We start from the raw sequence: 19805 nt of genomic DNA, 5'->3' as shown, positions 1-19805 counted from the left end.
CTGAAAAGAGGTGTTTCTGACAGAGGCTGAAATTAGTGTTTTGAAAAACACTAGAATGAGAAACTTTGATTTTTCTCATTCTAATTAATTGATTTAAGCTGTAAGGGGTTCCATCAGAACAGTATAAATCCTTTAAAAATGGCACCTACCCCCTCTTTAAGTTTGTTTACGGTGCCAATTTATGGGACCTTGAAGTTCCTTGAGCCTGTCCTGTGACAGGAGACAATACTGATGAAGTTGTCAAATAATGACACCTCCAAATGACACACCACAAAGCCAAATGGACACTGAGATAAAATATACGTAGGCATTTTAATGTGTAGATAATTACTCTGTGAAAGGTGAGAGTCAATGTAAAGATCAGATGACAGCATAAAATACATTTTCAAAGTGACACACATAAACATCTGAAACAGCTGATTATCTGACACAGGCATCAGAAGTAGCAGGCTTTCACCTGTGGCTTGACAACACTCATAGCTGGTGCTTTATGAAAACTGTAAAGTCAGAGGAACAAAACAAACATGATATGAGGTCTATGTCTATTGTATTGCACATACAAAGAAAAAGGCTTATTCAAGTTTGCATACAATGATTTGAAGTATCCCCAGAAGAACCACAGAAAAGCAATAAAGGCCCAGAAATAACCGGAAAGGGTGACTGTGACCGACTGAAACTGGATGGAGAAGAAACAAACAACTGAAAACCTTATACAAAATAAAACATTCTCTTGATATAATGAGCTGTGGCTCAGGTAGGTTCCATTTTATTCCCTCAATAATCAGCTGTGACATAGAGTGACTGGGGCGGTGAAAGAAGACAATGCACACTGAGCTAGCGCAAGACAACTTTGAGATAAATTCTCACCTCAAATCTGAAACCAACACGACCTGAAATTGAGAAAACTTGAGTTTTGTTGCATAATTTTTCACAGATAGAGACACATTCGGAAACTTCAGCCTCCAGTGCAGTGAATGCTAACGCTAATATGCTAAGGTTGTCACAGAGTCAGTGTTAGCATGCTAATTTGAAAGTAAAGATAATGTTCATTATATTAGTTCAGCATGTTGGGTCGTGACAAGCTGCATAGTAGTACTGGATACAGCCGAGGCTTAAAGATATGTTAGTTAAAGTTGCGTAAGTTGGATCATTTTTTTCTATGTGGATCAGGAGCAACCGAAAACACCAGATATGTAAAAAACAAAAATTTAAACATGGAAATGTTAACCACATAAAGAAGGAAGTGACAGTTATCATCAGCAGTGGTTATATTTTGCACTTAAGCTATGCTCTTACTGATTTAACCCTCAACATACCACAGGCTCTTTGTTTCCATACATTGGGACTGTGGTTGTGAAACATCTCAGATTCAAATTTGATGTCATTGTCTCAGGCAGAGGAATGGGTATGATTTCGTACGTGTCAAAGTGACTGATGAGAGCAAGGAAGAAAATGCAGCTGTGGGAGTTTTAATGTTAAGAATTATGGTACATCACACATGATGCTGAAGTGGAGTCTTAAAGATGCAGTACAGCATGTGTTTAACCACTGTTTGCAGCACTCAGACTGTCTTGCCCTGATGGTATATTCAGCCACCATAAATTCTGGGCAATTTTGGCTGTGGTCGGCATGTCTCAGTCCTCCGGCAGCTGCTGTGGTTGGTGACAAAGCTAGAGGCTTTTTCTAAACTCAAAACTTCCTTGTTACACAACAACTATCCAGGAGAGCCACTGCAACTATACAGCTGTACACAGAACTGAGAATTGTGCAAAAATGATTGTGGCTTTTGTCTTGTTAAAGGTATATTTTTTACTTTTTTAACTGAGCCTCTTACCTGTATGAAAACTACACCTGAGGACAAATCTCCTACAGCATAAAAGCGCAGTGTTCTTGTTTACAGTGACTGAATCAGACCCTGCAGAGGCTCAGATAACCTGACTTTCAATCCCTTACTTAAGAATAAGCTGTAAATAATGGCTCCTACATTTCCCAAGATGCAATGTTACATACATACGTCACATACACAAAGTGGGCTCTTTTTCCACTTAAACCGCCTTCTTCCTTCGACTGATCCACAAGTTAAATCTGCAGCTCATTGTTTTCAATCACCGCTCCTCACATCCAACAGCTTTCACTAATCTTGTGTAAAACAAGCACGCTCATCGCTGAACACAGTCGTCTGCTGGTGTAGAGAGTCAAGCATTATCTGAACAAATGTGACAGATCTCTCTGGATCACATAAACACAAAATGTGAGTCGATGCTGGATTTACATTCAGAGATGAAAAGGACACCAAGCCCCAAACTTCTGAATTGGCTTTACTGGAGCTGTGTTGCTGCCCCCTAGTGGTCCTGGGGCTCATTAAGTGGTCAAAATGCAGCTCTTAGATACTATTACTTTTGCATTTCCCTAGATACTGTGATATGATTGTGTTCAGAACTACAACTGAAGGAACAGTCTTGTCTTGGTAAGCTACGTCAAACTGAAATGTATCATACAGGTCAGATATACGTTCCTTTTTCACACACACACACGCACGTACACACTTTAACAGGCATCCACACAACAACAAACGCTTCCTCTGCAAGATTGTTGAAGTTTTTTTAAAAAGGCAGCAATAATAGCTTGGATTGATCTAAAAGTTCCTGAATAGTAAATTACAGAAGTTTTAGTCTAGCAGTAAAACTAGTGTCTTTCAGGACATTAACCCTTTTTGTTTTGTCTTGTCGAAGGCACACAAACTACCACAAAAGTATAGTCATATTCAAATGTGCAAAAAAGCTCAGTTTACATTATTTTCTTGATAAAAGAGAGAAGAAACAGTTCAGTATCACACTCTGCGCTCCTCTCTTGTGTCTGTGAAGAAAAGGACTGCAGTGCAGAGTCAATGGGCATCATAGTAGTAATGTGCTTCAGAACTGACACAAACACCTCTGCACCCCCTCCTCCATTGGCACTAAGCATCAGTGCAGACACAGGATCAGAGGCAGAGTCAGCATGTGCAGCACGATGTGCACGTTGTGTTTGTGGTCGGAAGGCTACACACCTTCAGGAGAAGTTCTGTTCCTGTTGGAGATGGATGGGAACCAAGAGAGGACGGCTTCTTCACAGTTAGTGTGGTGACGAGGTTCACTGACAGAACAGACTCAGCAGACTCACATGAATGTCATGCGGTAGTCCTCCCTCATGTAAATTCCAGATGAGTTTCGTACCTTTTCAGTTTGATTTCAATAACAGTAGCTGTAGAAAAAAAAAAAAAAAAAAATCATCCAGCACGAGGAGGCACCTCTGGTCTTTTTGCGTCTAAAGCCCACTGCTCATCCGTTCAGTGTCCTCAGCTATTCAGAGGCAGGCGTGGAGGCAGTGGTGGAGATGGGTGATGGCTTAGGGGACTGGAGGGCTTGTGGGTTGACGATGACCTGGATGACAAAGTCCTTCTGGATCTTAGTGTCTTGTAGCCGCGTCTTGTCGGTCAGCAGCTTCCCAGAGAAGAACCAGCGCTGATAGGTGGCATCGATGTCTTCCTGAGCCTGAAGCTGCTTCTTCAGCTGCCCGATGGTGTCGGCCATGCTGGCGCTGAGGCGCAGGTCTTTGCCTGTGGAGAGCCGAACCTTGAAGGAGCAGGAGAAGAAAAACATACAGACCTGTGTTATATGATATAAAGCATTATGATAACAAAAGAACAAATCATTTGCAACACTTGTTTTAGTACCTTAAGCTGGAACTCCTTCTTGGGTGCCACAGGTGGTTCAGGGCTGTCACTGGGATCCTCGTCACTGCGCTCTGAGATGAGGTTGACGGGTGGAGCCAGGCAGTAAACAGGAAGCTGGTAGCGGTTCCCCAGTTCATCATAGCACTCCGCCAGAGTACCTGGAGAACAATGTATGAGGAAAAAACATCAGTAATCTTTACTTTTAGAGCTCTTTTCAAAAATTAACACCAAGGCAGCAAAATAGAAACAGCTGTCTTGTTTCATCTTCACCAAACAGGAAGTGAACACAAGAGGACATTGTGAATTAAACAAACCAGGAAAGGCTCCCTGATTAAAATTTGTATTAAGGAGCAGCTTAAATGAGAATCTGATATAATCCATAGATAGATCTTCCAGATCCTCAGGGCTCAGACTGAGGACACTCTGTCTTGTTTTTAAACAAGTGTCTGGAACAAACAAAAGACCTTTGCCCGAGTATTGTAAAGAGCAAACTGGAGTGTTACAATGAAAAGGTCAGAGATAAAGCTGAGGAAGAGACCACTGAGTGCTTGGGAGTTAAGAGTGAAATAAATCTAAAAACATGCAGACAGCAGGTGTAAAGATGCTAAAAAAGGCTTAATTTGATCACAGTGGTCTGGTTAGATCTGCTGCATGTTGTTACGGTAATTTAACAGTGATGGAATAAAAGCACGTAAATCATGGCTGTGTCTTTTAAAGTTTAAAAAAAAAATGCTGTGAAATCAAATGTTGTGGTTTCATGCAATGGGCTTGCTTTGATCCATCCAGCAGATGGCAGGATTTTGTTTTTGTAGCATTCAGCTGAAGTTAATTCTTCAACAACAGCCATTTTTTTGTAGTCCCTTGAAGTCTGGAGGTCAAAGGCTTTACAGGCAGAATACACTGGCTGAACACCATTTAAAACTCCATGTCTTAATATTGTGTGACTCAAACAAACACCAATATATATATATATATATATATATATATATATATATATATATATATATATATATATATATATATATATATATATATATATATATATATATATTCTTTTTTTTGATTTTTTTTTTTGAGAAAAAAAAAGGGTCCCAGAATTGATCCCTGGGGCACACCATATTTACCAAGATGAGACAAAGACATGGGGTTTAAAAGCATTTTGTAACCTTTTATCTATGTGGTAAGATTAAGAAAATGATTAAAAAGTTCGCCGATGTCCCCTCAATGCCTTTGTCCATTTAAAACAGGGGTCTCAAACTCACAACCTGTGGGCCAAGTACGGCCCGCGTAACCATTTCATACAGCATGCCACTTGACATAAATTTATGGTTAAATCAGGCCCAATACACTCACATCCATTGCTGTCTACTGTCGTGACCAGGTAAGAAATATCAAATTTCAGAGTTGACTTTGAATGCAGCATTATCATGGTGTGAACCCAAATAGGAAAAAGAAAAAAAAAAACACTTGGCATGCTGCCTACATCATCAAAACATCCTTGAAATATAAAAATTAAGTGTCTCTTTCAAAGGCCAAAAGAAAGATTGATGTCAGGCACAGAGTATGACCACTGACCATCAGCAATTTGGGCTTCAGTGTCTTGCTCAAGGACACTTTCATGAGACTACAGGAGCTGGGATCGAACCCTTGATCCACAGCTACCTGCTGCTGTGACCCAGTTGTTTAAGAACAAGATGATACATGATACATGAAGAGGTTCAGGACGTTATTTGTCAAATTGTGACTAAATGTGTCACTTGTACAGAAAGGGTTAAGGGATAAAACTGGCAAAAGTATCTTTTTAAGGGTAAAATAAAAATTAAAACGCTGTGATAAGAAGAGATGCTGGGTGTAGCATGGGACAGTCAATCGGAGTTAAAAGTCCTTATTCATCCTGTATCTGGGTGGTGGTCATGTCTCTGCAAGGGCAGAGCCAAGCTAACTCTGGGAAGAAAATCAAGCTAGATAATGCCTGCAACTGCAAGCAGCATTATTGCTCCAACTTGAAAAAATTAAGATCAGAGCATCCAGTAATAAAAATGCACAGGTAAAGTGGAAAAAGTGTCAATGTCTGAAGGCAAGTAACAGATAGATATAAAATGTCATAACATGAAATTTAGATCTAGAAACCTATGGTTGTTCTGTGCATTCTGAGTTTCTGAGTGTGTTTTGTGCATGTATGTTGCAGTTTTCTGCTCTCACCATGTGGTAATGTGATGCTGGCTCCATCCACTATGGCCTGGGCCAGCTCATGGTCATTACACTCTAGAGCCACAGCTGCAGCTTTCAGGGCGTCCCAGATCTCCTTGCGGCCCTCAAAGGCCGGGGCTGTGTCCCAGAACTCGTCCCGCTTGCTCCGCAGCTGGCCTTCTGTCATCGGATAGTCACTCTTCCACTTGGGACGATCTTTCTTCAAGGGCTCGTTACGTCCTGTTGTGAGAGGGAGGAGACGGGGAAGATAAGACTGGAGTAGAAATGGTTTCTTCAAAAAGACAACAACACCAAAGGGTGCGAGACTTGGAACAAAAGGTGCTTTTAAGCCACTTTTGAAACATTTGATCACAGGAACTGGAAAGCTGTATCTTAGTTCACACGTTACAAACTATAGAAACAACAGATGGTGGGCCACGATTTCATGTTTTAAAAACACAGGGATGGACTACCATACAACAACAATAATCAAAATTTGAAATTTGCTTTAATGTCAAGTTGTGTTGTCGTTCTTCTGTTATTTATACTTACAGAAATGTTTCAGTTTTCTTACTTAAAATTTTGCTGCACCAAGCTTAGACAGACATGTCAGCAACACGCTGGCATTGTGAGGAAAATTCAGCTCACAGATGCCTAAAAATACCCAGAATCAACTCTGTATCTCTGCAAGGTATTTTCTATTCAACACTATTTCCTTTGTAAAAAAAAAATTCCAACACTTAACTTCCCTTAAATGCCTCATAAAGTTAAATAAAAACAAAAACAAATACTCCCGAAACGTTTCTACAGTTTATATAAAGTTTTCCAAAATTTCAATACAACTAAAATGTTCTTTCATCTTTCATCTTTCACAGCAGCTGCTGGAGGACTTATTCTTATTTTAAGTTACTTAAGGTGTGGTACTGTGGATGGGACACTGCTGGAGACAAAGAAGTGACTCTGGACAGAGGAGGGTGGCTGCATCAGAGCCAAAATGACACAGGTTTAAATTGTATTATTATCAGTCATTGGATTAAAAAAAAGGCCAATGTGCCTTAAAATGCGACGCTGAATATCATCGGTCTATCCCTGATTTCAAAATCACCTGGGAAGTCCTCACAAGACCAAGTCATTTAAACTGAATGCAACATTTAAGTTACCTTTAAGGCCGGATGCGACTTGTAGGTTATTTCAAACAGTGTCATCATATTCAAGCTGTGACTCACAAATTGAGCTGCGAGTAATGAAAATACTCATGAAGGATGCTTGTGTTGCTTTCGTTTCTTTTTATGACTGGCTTTGTCACGACTGAGATGGACGACACAGACTGAAAATACTGACACGTTGCATCTGGTCTAGATGGGTTAAGTTCAGTTCTTCTTATATGGCCCCAGACAATTTTTTTATGCCTTGAAAACTACAAACTTAAGTAATTCATAAGCACAGAATAGCAACAGCTTGTTGATTCATAGATTAATGTCACACTAACTGACTGGTTGGTAAAACCCAAATGGTGTCAGCCAAAGTGCTCCAACAATATTAAAGGCAGGGTTAGCAGTCCTGAAAAACTAGCATGATTTCGAATGTAGCATCTTGTCAGGACTCCTCCTAGCCCCCACTGGCCTTCCCTGGGTCCACTGTCTCTTTCTGAGAATCAAGGCATGAGACAGTGCTAATCTTGTACATGGTAACTTAACACAACTGAATGCATTTCCTCAAGTTCTGTACTTTAGTTTGACTTTGAAAAAAGTGAATACATAATTTAGTCCACTGTGTCCTGGATTTGAAATCTTTTATGGTCAATTGACAGCTTATTTGTCCCACAGTGGGGAATTTACAGAGTAACAAAAACAAGAAAGTATGAAGTGAAAATCATTACAATAGGTAAATATTCAAAAAATAATTTAGTAAAGAAAAAATATGTAAATATCAAGCACAACATAAAACTGGAAAAAAATCTACTGAAAGAGGTGATATTTACAGTTACCATACTTTTTGGTACTATTATTTTGAAGTTAATGTTTTTTTTTATTTGACCCCCTGTCCAGTGAGTTATGTATCCAAAAAAGATATTTTGTACGATAAGGTTTATCACCAACTCAAAAAGTTTGATTTTGAGAAAATTATCCTGTTTCCTGGGCTACATAAAATTCTTAAAATCCTAAAAGTCTTACATGTTTATCTCAGATCTCAGAGCAACATTGTTTTTATTTCCGACTTGGTTGAAAATAAGAAAAAAATGGGAAAAAAGTGTTTTTTACCACTTTCTTCCTGAATCAAATTTTCCGATGTGTTGTAACATGGAATAGCCCATTGAATAAGAAGGGAGGGGGAGTACCAAAAACCATCATTAAAGATTAAGCCTTTTGATGTATTTTGAAGCATGTGAAGTAAGATTTATAAAAAATAAATGCTTTCAATTGAAGAGAACTTCATAAATCAGTTTTTAAGAGATACTTTGGGGGCCCCTGGGAATCTTGGGGCCCCAGGCAACTGCCTGTGTTTGCCTAATTGTAGCTACGCCCCTGGATGTACATGCAGGAGGAGGGCAAAACTACAGGACGGGATTTGATTGGTTTAACAGATTGGATCCTAATCGATGTAATTGGCTGATGTTTTCCTGGGTTTTTTCCTGCTGTAGATAGCTGATATTATTCGCCCTCATTTAAGAACACATCATGTATTGCTTGCCATCAGTACATATAGATCATTTTAACCAGTAAAACAAAAAGTGTATCTAATCTAACTACCAATTATACCTTTAACTGCATTCTAAGTTTGTCATTAAATGCAGTTTGCAAGTCTCTGAGGTCCTAAAAGTGACACAGTTGTCTGAGGCCAACTCCAACAAGGTGTGCCAGGTATTCAAATATTTGATGTTGAAAAGGAATATGGGAATCATGACCTAGCTTTTTTTCTACATTGTGCTTTCGGTGATTTTAATACTCAAAATAATAAAGAGCTGCGCATTTTTAGTGCTATCAATAAATTAATTTCCTCTGTCTGTCATCTTACTGTCTGTCAGAAGACTGTAGCATCAATTTTTAATACAGCTCATATTTTCAGTTCACCCCCCCTACAACTTATTAACAGATCAGTCAGCAGAATGAAACTCTAGCTGTCACCCGTCATAGAAATCCCACCCTGCACCATCCTGTTATCCCGATCTAAAATTAGGAGGTCATTTAGAGTTTGCAATATGCATGACGCATGTGTGGCCTAAATCTGTCTTGTAACTTTACCTGTGTTTCCCACCATTCAATATTAATACAAGGCACACCTGGGCTAGGAGAGCGCCCGAGTTAGCTGAGACATGAGGGTCACACACACCGAACTGGGTAAAAAAAAAAAAAAAAAAAAAAGGCATTTTTAAAGACTACTAATACATTACATTTCTTCTTCTTTTCTTGCCATGTGCACCACTATTTACCTTTTTACTACATTTGAGCCTTATGAAACAAAAGTTGATTCTTAACCGTTCCCAACAGCCTGCCATCTTATTTTATGCTACCATAGGATTCCTAAGTACTTGGTAAAAAAGTTCAGAACCACTCTAAGCTTACATTTCCGCGCCCCTGTCAGGCAGGGATACCAACCACTGATGGAAATGAAGTGCAGCATGAGAGGAGACAGCAAACATCCACAGGGTTGCATTTCTTTCAAACTAATTATTTATAGTGCAAGAGCTTAGGAGGAGTGATTTGGAGGACGAGAAGTGGTGTAGGATTAGCACTTGAAGGGGAGGAACTCCTTAAGTAGAGCAAAGGGGCTTCCTCGATGCAGCCTAACATAACTAGAAGTGGACACGGATGTTCAAGTGGAAAGAGTACTTTATTAGATTGGCTGATTTATATGCCAGAAATTTAGACCAGGATAAAATCATCTGATATGGAAAGTACAGACAATGGGACGAAAACATCAAAGGTCTTATCCTTATTTGTTGAAGAAAAAAGCAACAAACAATGGCCGCTCTAAAAGGCACTTTGTGTTACTTTTAAATGCATCCATGAGAAAAATGCAAAATAAAACGCTGACACCAAGGTACAATTATAGACAAGTTGTGACTAAGTCCATGGAAAACATGCTACTTCCTGTTTACAAAGAGCCAGGTGGTGTTTTGTGTGTGTGTGCTGCTCATTTGTGTAAGGGGGGAAACCTGAAGTGCATCTGTAACAGTATCTAAAACATGTCCCCTCGGCTCAGCTGTGCCAGCAAACATCTGTGATGCAATCCCTTGAAATATACTTGTTCCTCTTTCACAATAATGTCCGTGGCTACAGAGGCAAAAATGATTCATTCTCTCACAGCAGATATCCAACCTCTGGACACTACGACTTCTTATTCTGACCTTCCATTTTGACTTTTTCTTAATTTCCCGCACACAAGACACTGCCTAATTTGATAAATGGGACGTCAGTTGGTTGCAGTTAAGCTATATTGATGTTTTGGTAAATTGGTGAATGCGTTTCAAAGTGGTCACTGGCGAGCACAAACAATCACATTTCTGATATTACTGTAAAATATTCTCCTAAAACCCAGAACTGGTCAAGTAGAGGTCTTCCCATTGCCATGTGAACAAATAACAGCCAGGTGGTTGGTGTTACCTCTGCACAGAGTTTGACACAGAGCCTGTTTCCTGCTATTATCAATCTCTGCAAGATAAGCTGACCAGCATTTAGTTGGTGCTTCAATTAATCTGTGGTGTTAATCAGAAACATGTTTATTTGTGTCTTTTATTAATTTATACCAATATGTCACTGGCCTGGGGAAAGTATGTGGCTTTTCAAATCACACATCACAACACAAGGTGCAGCCTGCCATCAAAATATGGTAAGGGTACTTTATTCAGTCAACTTTATTTCTTAATAAATCCAAGCACACAAGTCACTCATAGAAGAGTAACACAGGGTTGTATTTAAAGATGAACTCATCTGATCCTGGTATCAAGTATCGACCCAACAGAGGCTCAAAATAATTGATGCAGATCTTTTAAACCTGAATCTATGCTGTTCTGCATACATCATTTCATCATCACTAGTAGGTTGGAGCATTGTTGGTAAGGATGGTAACTCAAGAGGCTCAGCAGTTTGGAGGACTCTGAAAGCAACCTGCTAAATGTTTACATGTAATTATAATTCTGATAGAAAATATTAAATTGATACTGGTACCAGATTGGTATTGTATTGGTATCAGGTAGGGATGGGTCCCTTTCACATAAAAAAAGACTGATTCCCGGTACCTGGCAATCGGTATCGGTACTCATCGGTACTCATCGGTACTCATCGGTACTCATCGGCACCAATTTTGGTACTTTTCTCCTTTTCTATGGTAAAAAATATTACTTTGTTGAATAATAAAATGTAAATTATTTTCAATTCAACATATCTATTCTTCAATATATAACCTTGGAATGCTGTGTTTATGTCCAGCATAGAAAATCGCCTACTCTTCCACTCCCTCACAGTCATAAGGATGTGTTTAGATACCTAAACATGGTACCTTTTGATTATATGTGAATTGGTATCCGGTACTTTTAACAGAATTCGGATGGTACCTATAAAAGTAATTAATTCAGTACCCATCCTAGTATCAGGACCAAGCGGCAACCTCTGGTCGAATATGAGACAATGCGGAAGTGCTAAAATCTGCTGTTTCTTGAGTGTCCACTTGAGGCTGGCTCTGGAACTACAGAAAGTCACATACACACCAAGCCAAAAAAAAACTGTTTTCAAAGCAGAAATTAACCTATTTACAGCCTGGTTCAAAAAACATCTCCTGTCTGAGTCGCTAATTTGACTACCAGCACCCACTGAGATCACGAGCTCCCCAATAAGAGGCACAGCTGAGGGTCACGTGACCGACAGGCACCCTATGGTAGTACGAAGCCCTTGCCACTACCAATATGGCTGCTATAGCCAATGTGCTTCATTTTCCGTTTCAGAAACAGACAGGTGACGTCGGAGACTACGTCCATGTTTTATACAGTCTATGATCAGGACTTAAAAAGTTGGGTCGGTGCTTCCCTGCTTACAAATGTGGAACCATTCAAGAAGGAACTGAACAGGTTTTCCGCTGGTATAAGATTTATTGCGGAGGAGCTTAGTTACAACCATAGAATGTAAAAAAAATGGATGTCATCTTGCTTGGCTTGAAGAGAGGTGGCCACAGAAACTGCTCCCCCTAGTGGCTGGCTGCATAGGTCAAAAAATCTGTCTCTCCAGTCATTCCAGATGGGCTGTGGTCAAACTTTAAAAAATTAATACACCTCGTAAAAATGTTTCCCACGTCTTATTGTTGTGGTGATTTGAAGATATCATTCGGCTGGCTTGTATTCAGGTCCTCTTTTTCTGAAAAGTTTCGTTTTCAGTAGTTATAAGAGGGTAAAAACAAGGTTTAGCATCATGTTTAATGATGATTGACAGCTGCCATTTTTGAGTACTTTTTTGGGGTATTGTAAAATATTTCAGGAGGTAGAGTCAAAAAATGATTAGACTCTCTGCGCCTGTGACGGTGGAATTTTGGCTTCAAAACCGTACAATGGTAAATGGCGAGCCACGCTGTCCACTCTATATACAGTCTGTGGTTACAACAAAAAAACAATCTACCTAGTATCCTTGCATTTTGTTTGTAGTGGAATTTTTCATTCTGCTTTGCATTTACTATCATGAATTAGGAAAATTACAGTTAACAGATCACACAGTTTGATTCACTGACTTTAACACAAATGACTGCTACATCTCACTATATACTTCCTACTTATTGCACAATCTGTTGTGAAATTTTAAAGATTGTGTAATCATGGTGAATTTTAACTAAGGCCTTTTCGTACCTCTCTTGTGAGGAGCACAGCAAAGAATGGTTATCTCTTTGTGACACATTGAGTCAAAAAGACATGTCAAGGTCACAGCCGACAATAAGTCAGTGGAAGACAGTTATTTGAGAAACAGACAAGGAGCAAAAAGTGAGCAGAGCTCTACATTTAAAGTAAATTCACTGTATGATATATGAAAACACTGGACAGACGTGAAGCACTGCATTGCTGACACATGAAGCAATACGTGGGTGTTTTCCTCTAGCTGGGCTCATAAAAAGCAGTGCTGAGACGACTTTATACTGTGCTGTATACATGACCCTGAAAAAGTGCATCATAAAGAAGACTTCTCAGACACAAACAAAAGAACACACCCTACAGACATAGGTGACCTGCTTCCAGGAAGAGCATGTTCAGCTGCAACAAATAATGAAGACACTGATCAGGCTCCAACATTCCTGTCACATGAGGCAGTCATAAATTTTGGGTGTTTTCAGTGTTCCTCTTTAAAGAACACATCAGAGAACATTGTCTGGAGCACATCAACAAAAGGGAAGTATACTCTCAGAGTGGATACAGGCTGAAATCACACATGACTGTGTTTACCACAGTCTATCTTTGGCAGTTGATGTTTTACAAACACCAACTCAAACTTACTTTTAATTCATCTCGCATGTAGTGAAAATTCTGAATTGTGGTGGGCTTTTAGCTGCTTCAATAACAGCTTTGATCGGGTGCGTCTGTGGCTCCTGGATTTTTGTGACCAGCTTCAAGTGGATGCTTGAGGAACTGAACTTCTTAGCTTTGGCTTTCAACACCATTGCTGCTGCTTTGTATTAATTCAAAGTAAAGAAGTACAACCCAACACAGGAGGTCTTATCCTTGTTAATGGTTATCTTGTCATGCAACAGATAACGTAGCTTCAGTTCCAAGAAAAGTCTTTGGTACAAACTGTAGTGTTGCTTTTGAAAACTTCCTCAGATGAGAAGAAACATATTCTGTGACTGGTTTCTGACAACATGGCAAAAATGCTTCAGTGAAGACAAATAGTTGTTAACCTTTAGGAGACTGCTCTGTAATTTCTCTGTAATAGTGAACAGACAGACCCTCCTCTTTATCTTTTTGTAGCCGTTGCACAGCAGCCAAACCCCAAAAAGTCCTCTTCTAGTGTCAAAACTGATAAGAAAAAGCAACAAATTCGTCTTCGTTTTGTGAAGCTGGGATGAGAAAGTTAAACAGTTTTTGAAAAATGAGTGAATTGATTGTGAAAAACATTCTCATCACACCTGTCCCAAGATCGACTCCTGGTCTTTGCATGTTTTGTGTAACAAATGCAGTGTTTTGAATGCTAAATCCTGTTTTTTCCCTTCAGCACCTACACAAAGTTCATGACAGTGCAGCTTTAAAAAGGCCACTCTCTGATTTGTTTGCAGAGCATATAAATGATCCCTTCAAATCAATCACTTTGTATGAAAATAAGCTTTCTGCTCAGAGTCATATGTGCTGTGATGGAATACATCTCACTATTTCCAGTTGTTATTCTTCTGTGAGAAAAAAATAGTCCCTAACACGAAAGATTTAGTCACTTTCCTACTCTACTGAAGTCTGCAGGTTTCATTATGCAACACTAATACGGCTTTTGCTGACGATAGAAGACTTAAAAACTCTGTATCAGAAACAGATGGGTGATGTCACAGAGACTACATCCGTATATTATACAGTCTTTGATTATTGCTAATTTTTTTACCTACTTTTCAACTAACTGCTTCCACAATCTACCTTGGGTAACATTGCTTCCCACCTGTCAAAGAAGGATAAATACTTGTTAAAGATTTTAGTATCAGCTGGTAAAAAGTAACCTTGCAGAGCAGACAGACCTGCCTGATTCAGTTTCTGAACTCCTGCAGGTCCATCTTGCCAGGCTCCATTGACCAACGATTTCACTCGGCTAAATTCTGACCGGCCCAATCAGAGAAGAGAGGCGGGAGCTGTGGGAGCAGACGTGACGTCAGCAGACTTTCGTACTTGTCAGCGTTCCTTTGATTCTTAAGTTAAATTTATAAAAACAGAAGCTGTCATCTAACACCTTTTTCACGGCTGTTTCTCATGATTCAGTAGCATCAGCTCACATAAGCTACGTCATACCGTTGCTTGATGTGGATTGGTCGGTGGTGAGTATGTTAATCAGAACGGTCGTCCAATCACCAGCTGCGGATTTTTTTAAAACAAATCGGAAGAGCTGCTACCCAGATGGACTAGTGAAATAGTTCTGTGGCGGATATATGAAACTGTTCGTCTGGCGTGTCAGGTTAGGTAAAAAAGCTGTAACACAAAAAATGGTTACAACCCAATCCTCCAAAAAAGACTAATTAGACATACATTTTCTAAAACTGCAAACAGGGAAACAATGACTATGTCACTAAAACTTGGAGAAGAAAAGTTTTGCAATACTGAAAAAATGGGAAAAATGGTTTGTTTACAAAACACGGATGGATTGTTAAGCCACAACTATATGAACTGACTGTATTTTCAGTCTTTTAACATAAGTATCTATAGATGACCTACTGCTCTAGTAAACACAGAGCTGTGTTGTTTTTTATGCTTGTTTGAAAAAAAAAATACATTTAGCAATAACCCTTTTTTCCTTTTTTTTTCTAAAAAGCCGTTTTAGAAACCAAGGAAAATGGGACTGACAAACACTTTGATGCACCAGCTGCTGTTGAAGCAGCAGAGTTGCATATTTACGGCTTGTTTAGAACCTGCAGAAATTAAAGGCATCATAAAAATAAACTTTAAGTCAAATATACACATTTTTTGTTGGTTTCAAAATTTACCTTACAACAATAACAGCAGCAATTTTTGTTGTCAGCAATTTTCAATGTCTGCAACACCCCAGCGTAGATCAACTGCTGCCATGGAGGACTTGGTTATGACACATGTATAAGATCTTTTTTTAATCATAGAATGTTAAGCTCTGTATATCATCCACACACGGTTTCTTGATTTCTATCAATACTAGTTTAACTTGCTGAGATAAACCGGCTATAACTTCCCAGATCATACAATAAAAACAGTTTGTCTTCAAATTAAGTTGATCCCTTAACACTTTATTTGTGAGATAAACATGAGTGAAATGATGAGTACAGCTACAGAGTTATGTTTCAGCTCTGTCACGCTTTTTTCAAGCCAGCACCAACTCTGCAGGTTTGGATCTGTACGAAGACGTTCATTTAATGAAGCTGAGAGAAGAGAATGCACAGCTGTCTATATTTGCCATACAGGAAGTTGGAAACTTGGGAAAGCCCTGTTACATCGTTTGACTGCTGTATATTTATGTTTTAAGGGAATTCTGAAGTAAAGCAGATGAAGAAAATTATGAAAGCTTTGTAAACAGTTTGAACCTTTTTGGGGAGAATTAAGAACTAAAAGATGTTATCCAATAATGTAAAATTAAGTTACACCTCAAAAGCATTCTTTCATACCCGACCTCCTCTTCTTACTTGTCTTTCTGTCTGGGTGTGTCAGGCAGGGTAGACTCAATCTCATCGAAAAAGTCTGTCAGTGATGCAGACATGATGAGACTTGTTCGTTTTGATAGAAGCCTTGTGGAGTTATGAGTGTCTTATGAATCTTGGGGGAGGAATTGCCACAAGCCAGTGCCAAAAACCTGGAAACCTTTGCTGTCAGGGCCTTTAGTTTCAAATCTTGGCATCACTGACAGTTTACAGAGAAAGATGAGTAATTTAAAAAAGGTCATAATCTGTTTGTAAAATCTACATCAGATGTTCATTTTGGAATGCGTCCACATGGCGAAGCCTGAAAAAGAAAGGCAACCTAAACTTTCCTAAAGCTACTGCGCAAAGCGGGATGTGAATGCTCTGTCTTTACTTTGTGATTTACACCAGACACTGCTGGAAATGAAAGAAAGGCTGAAAAACTTTCCATTAGCAGGGTCAGAGGAAACAAAGAGGACAAAACCTGCATGCAAATGCTCTACAGACATTTAGATTCCATAACAGTCACATAAAAGGAAACTTCACTGCTTTGGAAATGGTGAGTGTGAAAGTAATGCAATGAAATGGGGTGCTTTTGTGTAACTGTCTGGTAGGGGTGACCAAGTCATTGACCTCTGCTGTGATTTCGTCACATCTCAGGTGTCCAAAGCCTGTTTCCCATTCTTAGTTTAAAACAACATCCATGACCGTTATTTCCAATAAAAGTCAGACATGTCTGTACTACAACACAAAGCTTCTAAAAACTAAAAACATAAAATATTGCTGACTTACTTATCTTGTGTTGAAACTATGCAGAATGTCTGCCAACTCATCTGTGAAGCAGCATTGTTTAGTCTGGTAGTAAATGTAGCATTTATTCTTGTTGAGTGCTGAAGCAGCAATCCACATTTTATCACTTATCAGAGACGAGTGTTAAGGGCAAAATGTTGGAGTTTGCCACTGTTTATCTTAACAGAAATGTTATCTTCCTGGAAAGTACGTTTTTTATGGACATGACCTAAAAATCCTTATATGAGCGGGACACATTCGAAACAACTTTTGGGATCATGTGACCTCCATATCAGTGATTCTTGTCAACCCTAACTCCTCCTTTAAAGTGGACATATAATGCTTGTTTCTCCTTTTCACTATGCCAGACTAGGATGCCTGTAAAGCATTTCTGCCCTCAGTACAAGTCATTTAGTTCCTTCATTGCCCCACAATAGCGTTCTCAATATCCTCATTTTAGGCCATTCTGAAGATCTCGTTGAAACGCTCCGTTTGGAGAATGACCTCCAGTAACCTCGCAGCGTCACAGCCCTTTGTGCTCTGATTGGTCAGTTCTATCAGAGGGGCGGAGGGGGTAGAGCCAGTGGGCGGTTTTTGCAGCATGGCAGTATTTACAAAATCACCATATTGAATGGAGCAGACTGAGCGAGTTTGCTGTTTGCCCAAACTTCACCGTAAGGCATTGATAGTACTAATAAAATGGCAGAGTGTAGGATACGTCCTTTTGTATTGGACCCCGAGTCAGACCCGGACAGTTCTGCAGCTCAGGAGGAGGAAAATCCACCTCAACACAGATCATCTCAGGACGCTTCAGTGTGGTGAGTCAAACCTGTAACATGTACAGTTTATACTTTTATACTGGGCTCTTTGTGGGTGTATCCCTCGGTGGCAGTTGTGTGACTAACTGACATCACAGAGGAGGAGCTGCTTTATCAGATTAAATAAAAAGAAAGGATCCTTGTGTCGTCACGAAGGTCGAAATCTCACGGCCAAATGGCACTGACCTATTTTCAGAGGCATCAAATCTCGCTCTAGAATATCAGAAAAAATACAGTATCTCATTTTTTTTTAAAATTCAGGGGGTGAAAGGTCTTGTTTTCAAATTTATTATATTATATGTAAGTATTCAACCAGGGATCAGCATGATATGTCCCCTTTAAGCTGCACTGGGGTAAACGCAGGAAAATTAGGTCATAAAGAAGGTGCATTTTGCAGTGGTTGGTATTGAAAATAAGTTTTAGATAGCAGAATGCGCCCAGGTGCTTAAAAAAATAAAAAATAAATAAATAAATAAAAACTAACAAACAAAGGAATTGCATCAGCAGTTGACCGGTGTATTGTCTGCAAACATCACACAAACACACACACACACACAGAAAAATATAGACAGAGAGAGGCTCTGCACAGGTTAGTAGATGGAGGCTGAAAGTAGTTGAAAGTGCAGTACATTTACACTTGCAACTAAGAATATGACTCCAGCTATCAGACAGACCTGCTATCAAAAAACCATAAAGGGACAACATCATACCTGACTGTCTCTGCTTTATTGGTGGTTATGGTTTCCAATTACAGGTACAACAACTTATGGTTGCAATATAAATGCTATATAAATCTATTCAATCAGTTCAACTTTTGTTTACATATCCAAGCATGTGGATATACCAGATTTGTGCAGATAAGGTTCTTAGTGCACTGTGAATGCAAATGAATCTCTGCAAAGCGATGTGCCAGTTTGCAAGTTAAGCAGTGAAAAGAAAAACAAAGGTGTGCAGGGAGGTGAAAACCACCAAAAGTGGTCACTTACTTGGATGCTTTTTTACGACAGTGTGTGCTTCAATGTGTATTTGGTGAGTAGGTGCTAGGGATGTATGCATGTGCAGTGAAACAGCTTAACACTAAAAACAATACATTTTAATTGGTAAAGTTTTAAATTGAACACCATACAGTTCTGCATCTGAGATCCACACATAAAACATGTCAGTAACTTACCTCCTCGTCCTCCGTTCCTGGATGAGCCTCTGCTCTGTGTGTCCTCCCAGCCGTCCAAGTATCTCCCCACACATCCTCCCATAGTTAAAGGGCTGCTGCTGTGTCCACAAGTCGTACTAGCTGAACAGGGGGGCCATTTCTGACGAGGATGGTAAACTAAGTCCGATGTGAATGAAGGTCGCTAGTCCGTTGTAAGTCTGGTGGACCTGATTGATCATCCGTAGAGCTACACGGGGGGACCTTCAGATTGTTCGTAGGTGTCTGAAGTCGCTGAGCTGATCTCTACCTGAAAGACCGTATTATAGCGTTTTTACAGCGTGTATATCAGCTCTCATTAACCCTACAAGATTCAAAGCGTGTGGCCCGTTCAAACGCTTCAAGAGTTTTGGTAGCCAGGTCAGCGAACCATCGTGACATCTGCCAAACTTCCAGGACGTCAAGTTCTTATCACCAAATGATCAACCCTCTCAATAGTCTGTTAGGTTGGGCTTCACTACAGTAGCAAATGTTGGTGTTCAGCAACCTAAACGCAGCGCACCTACCTCGCTAACGGGCTAACAGGGCCAACCAGCTAGCTACCTCATCAATAAACACAAACTTCTGCGCACTCGTGGACATTTCCCTGGCATTGAGTTTCTTCCAGATGCAGTTGATAAATTCAGTCTCCAGCAGTCATTGAGACAACAGCTCCATTCTTTGACAATGTTCTTAAACTGCCGTGTTTTAAATCCCCAAGACGTTACTTCCCTCTTTGCTGGTAAAAAAAAAAAAGGTGAGTAGCAGCAGAGCTAGCGCCACCGAACTTTTTTTACGCCTGCGC

The 19805-nt window shown here is 39.7% G+C and overlaps 1 protein-coding gene across 1 annotated transcript; it reads right to left on the bottom strand.

The window, feature by feature from the left end:
- Positions 1-2525: 2525 nt before the first annotated feature.
- ubtd1b (ubiquitin domain containing 1b) lies at positions 2526-19787 on the bottom strand. Its single transcript, XM_074662598.1, has 4 exons — positions 18986-19787; positions 5915-6142; positions 3713-3870; positions 2526-3611 (listed from the first exon to the last, which is right to left on the bottom strand). Exons 1-4 carry the CDS (start codon positions 19065-19067, stop codon positions 3339-3341), a joined length of 741 nt encoding a protein of 246 aa, XP_074518699.1. The 5' UTR covers positions 19068-19787; the 3' UTR covers positions 2526-3338.
- Positions 19788-19805: the final 18 nt, after the last annotated feature.

The sequence above is a fragment of the Halichoeres trimaculatus genome, unplaced genomic scaffold, assembly GCF_033239565.1.
Source record: "Halichoeres trimaculatus isolate MK-OKI-2021-1 unplaced genomic scaffold, fHalTri1.1 fHalTri1_scaffold_23, whole genome shotgun sequence".
NCBI lineage: Eukaryota > Metazoa > Chordata > Actinopteri > Labriformes > Labridae > Halichoeres > Halichoeres trimaculatus.
The sequence above is the reverse complement of the archived record's forward strand: the minus strand, read 5'-3'. Positions and strand labels throughout refer to the sequence as shown.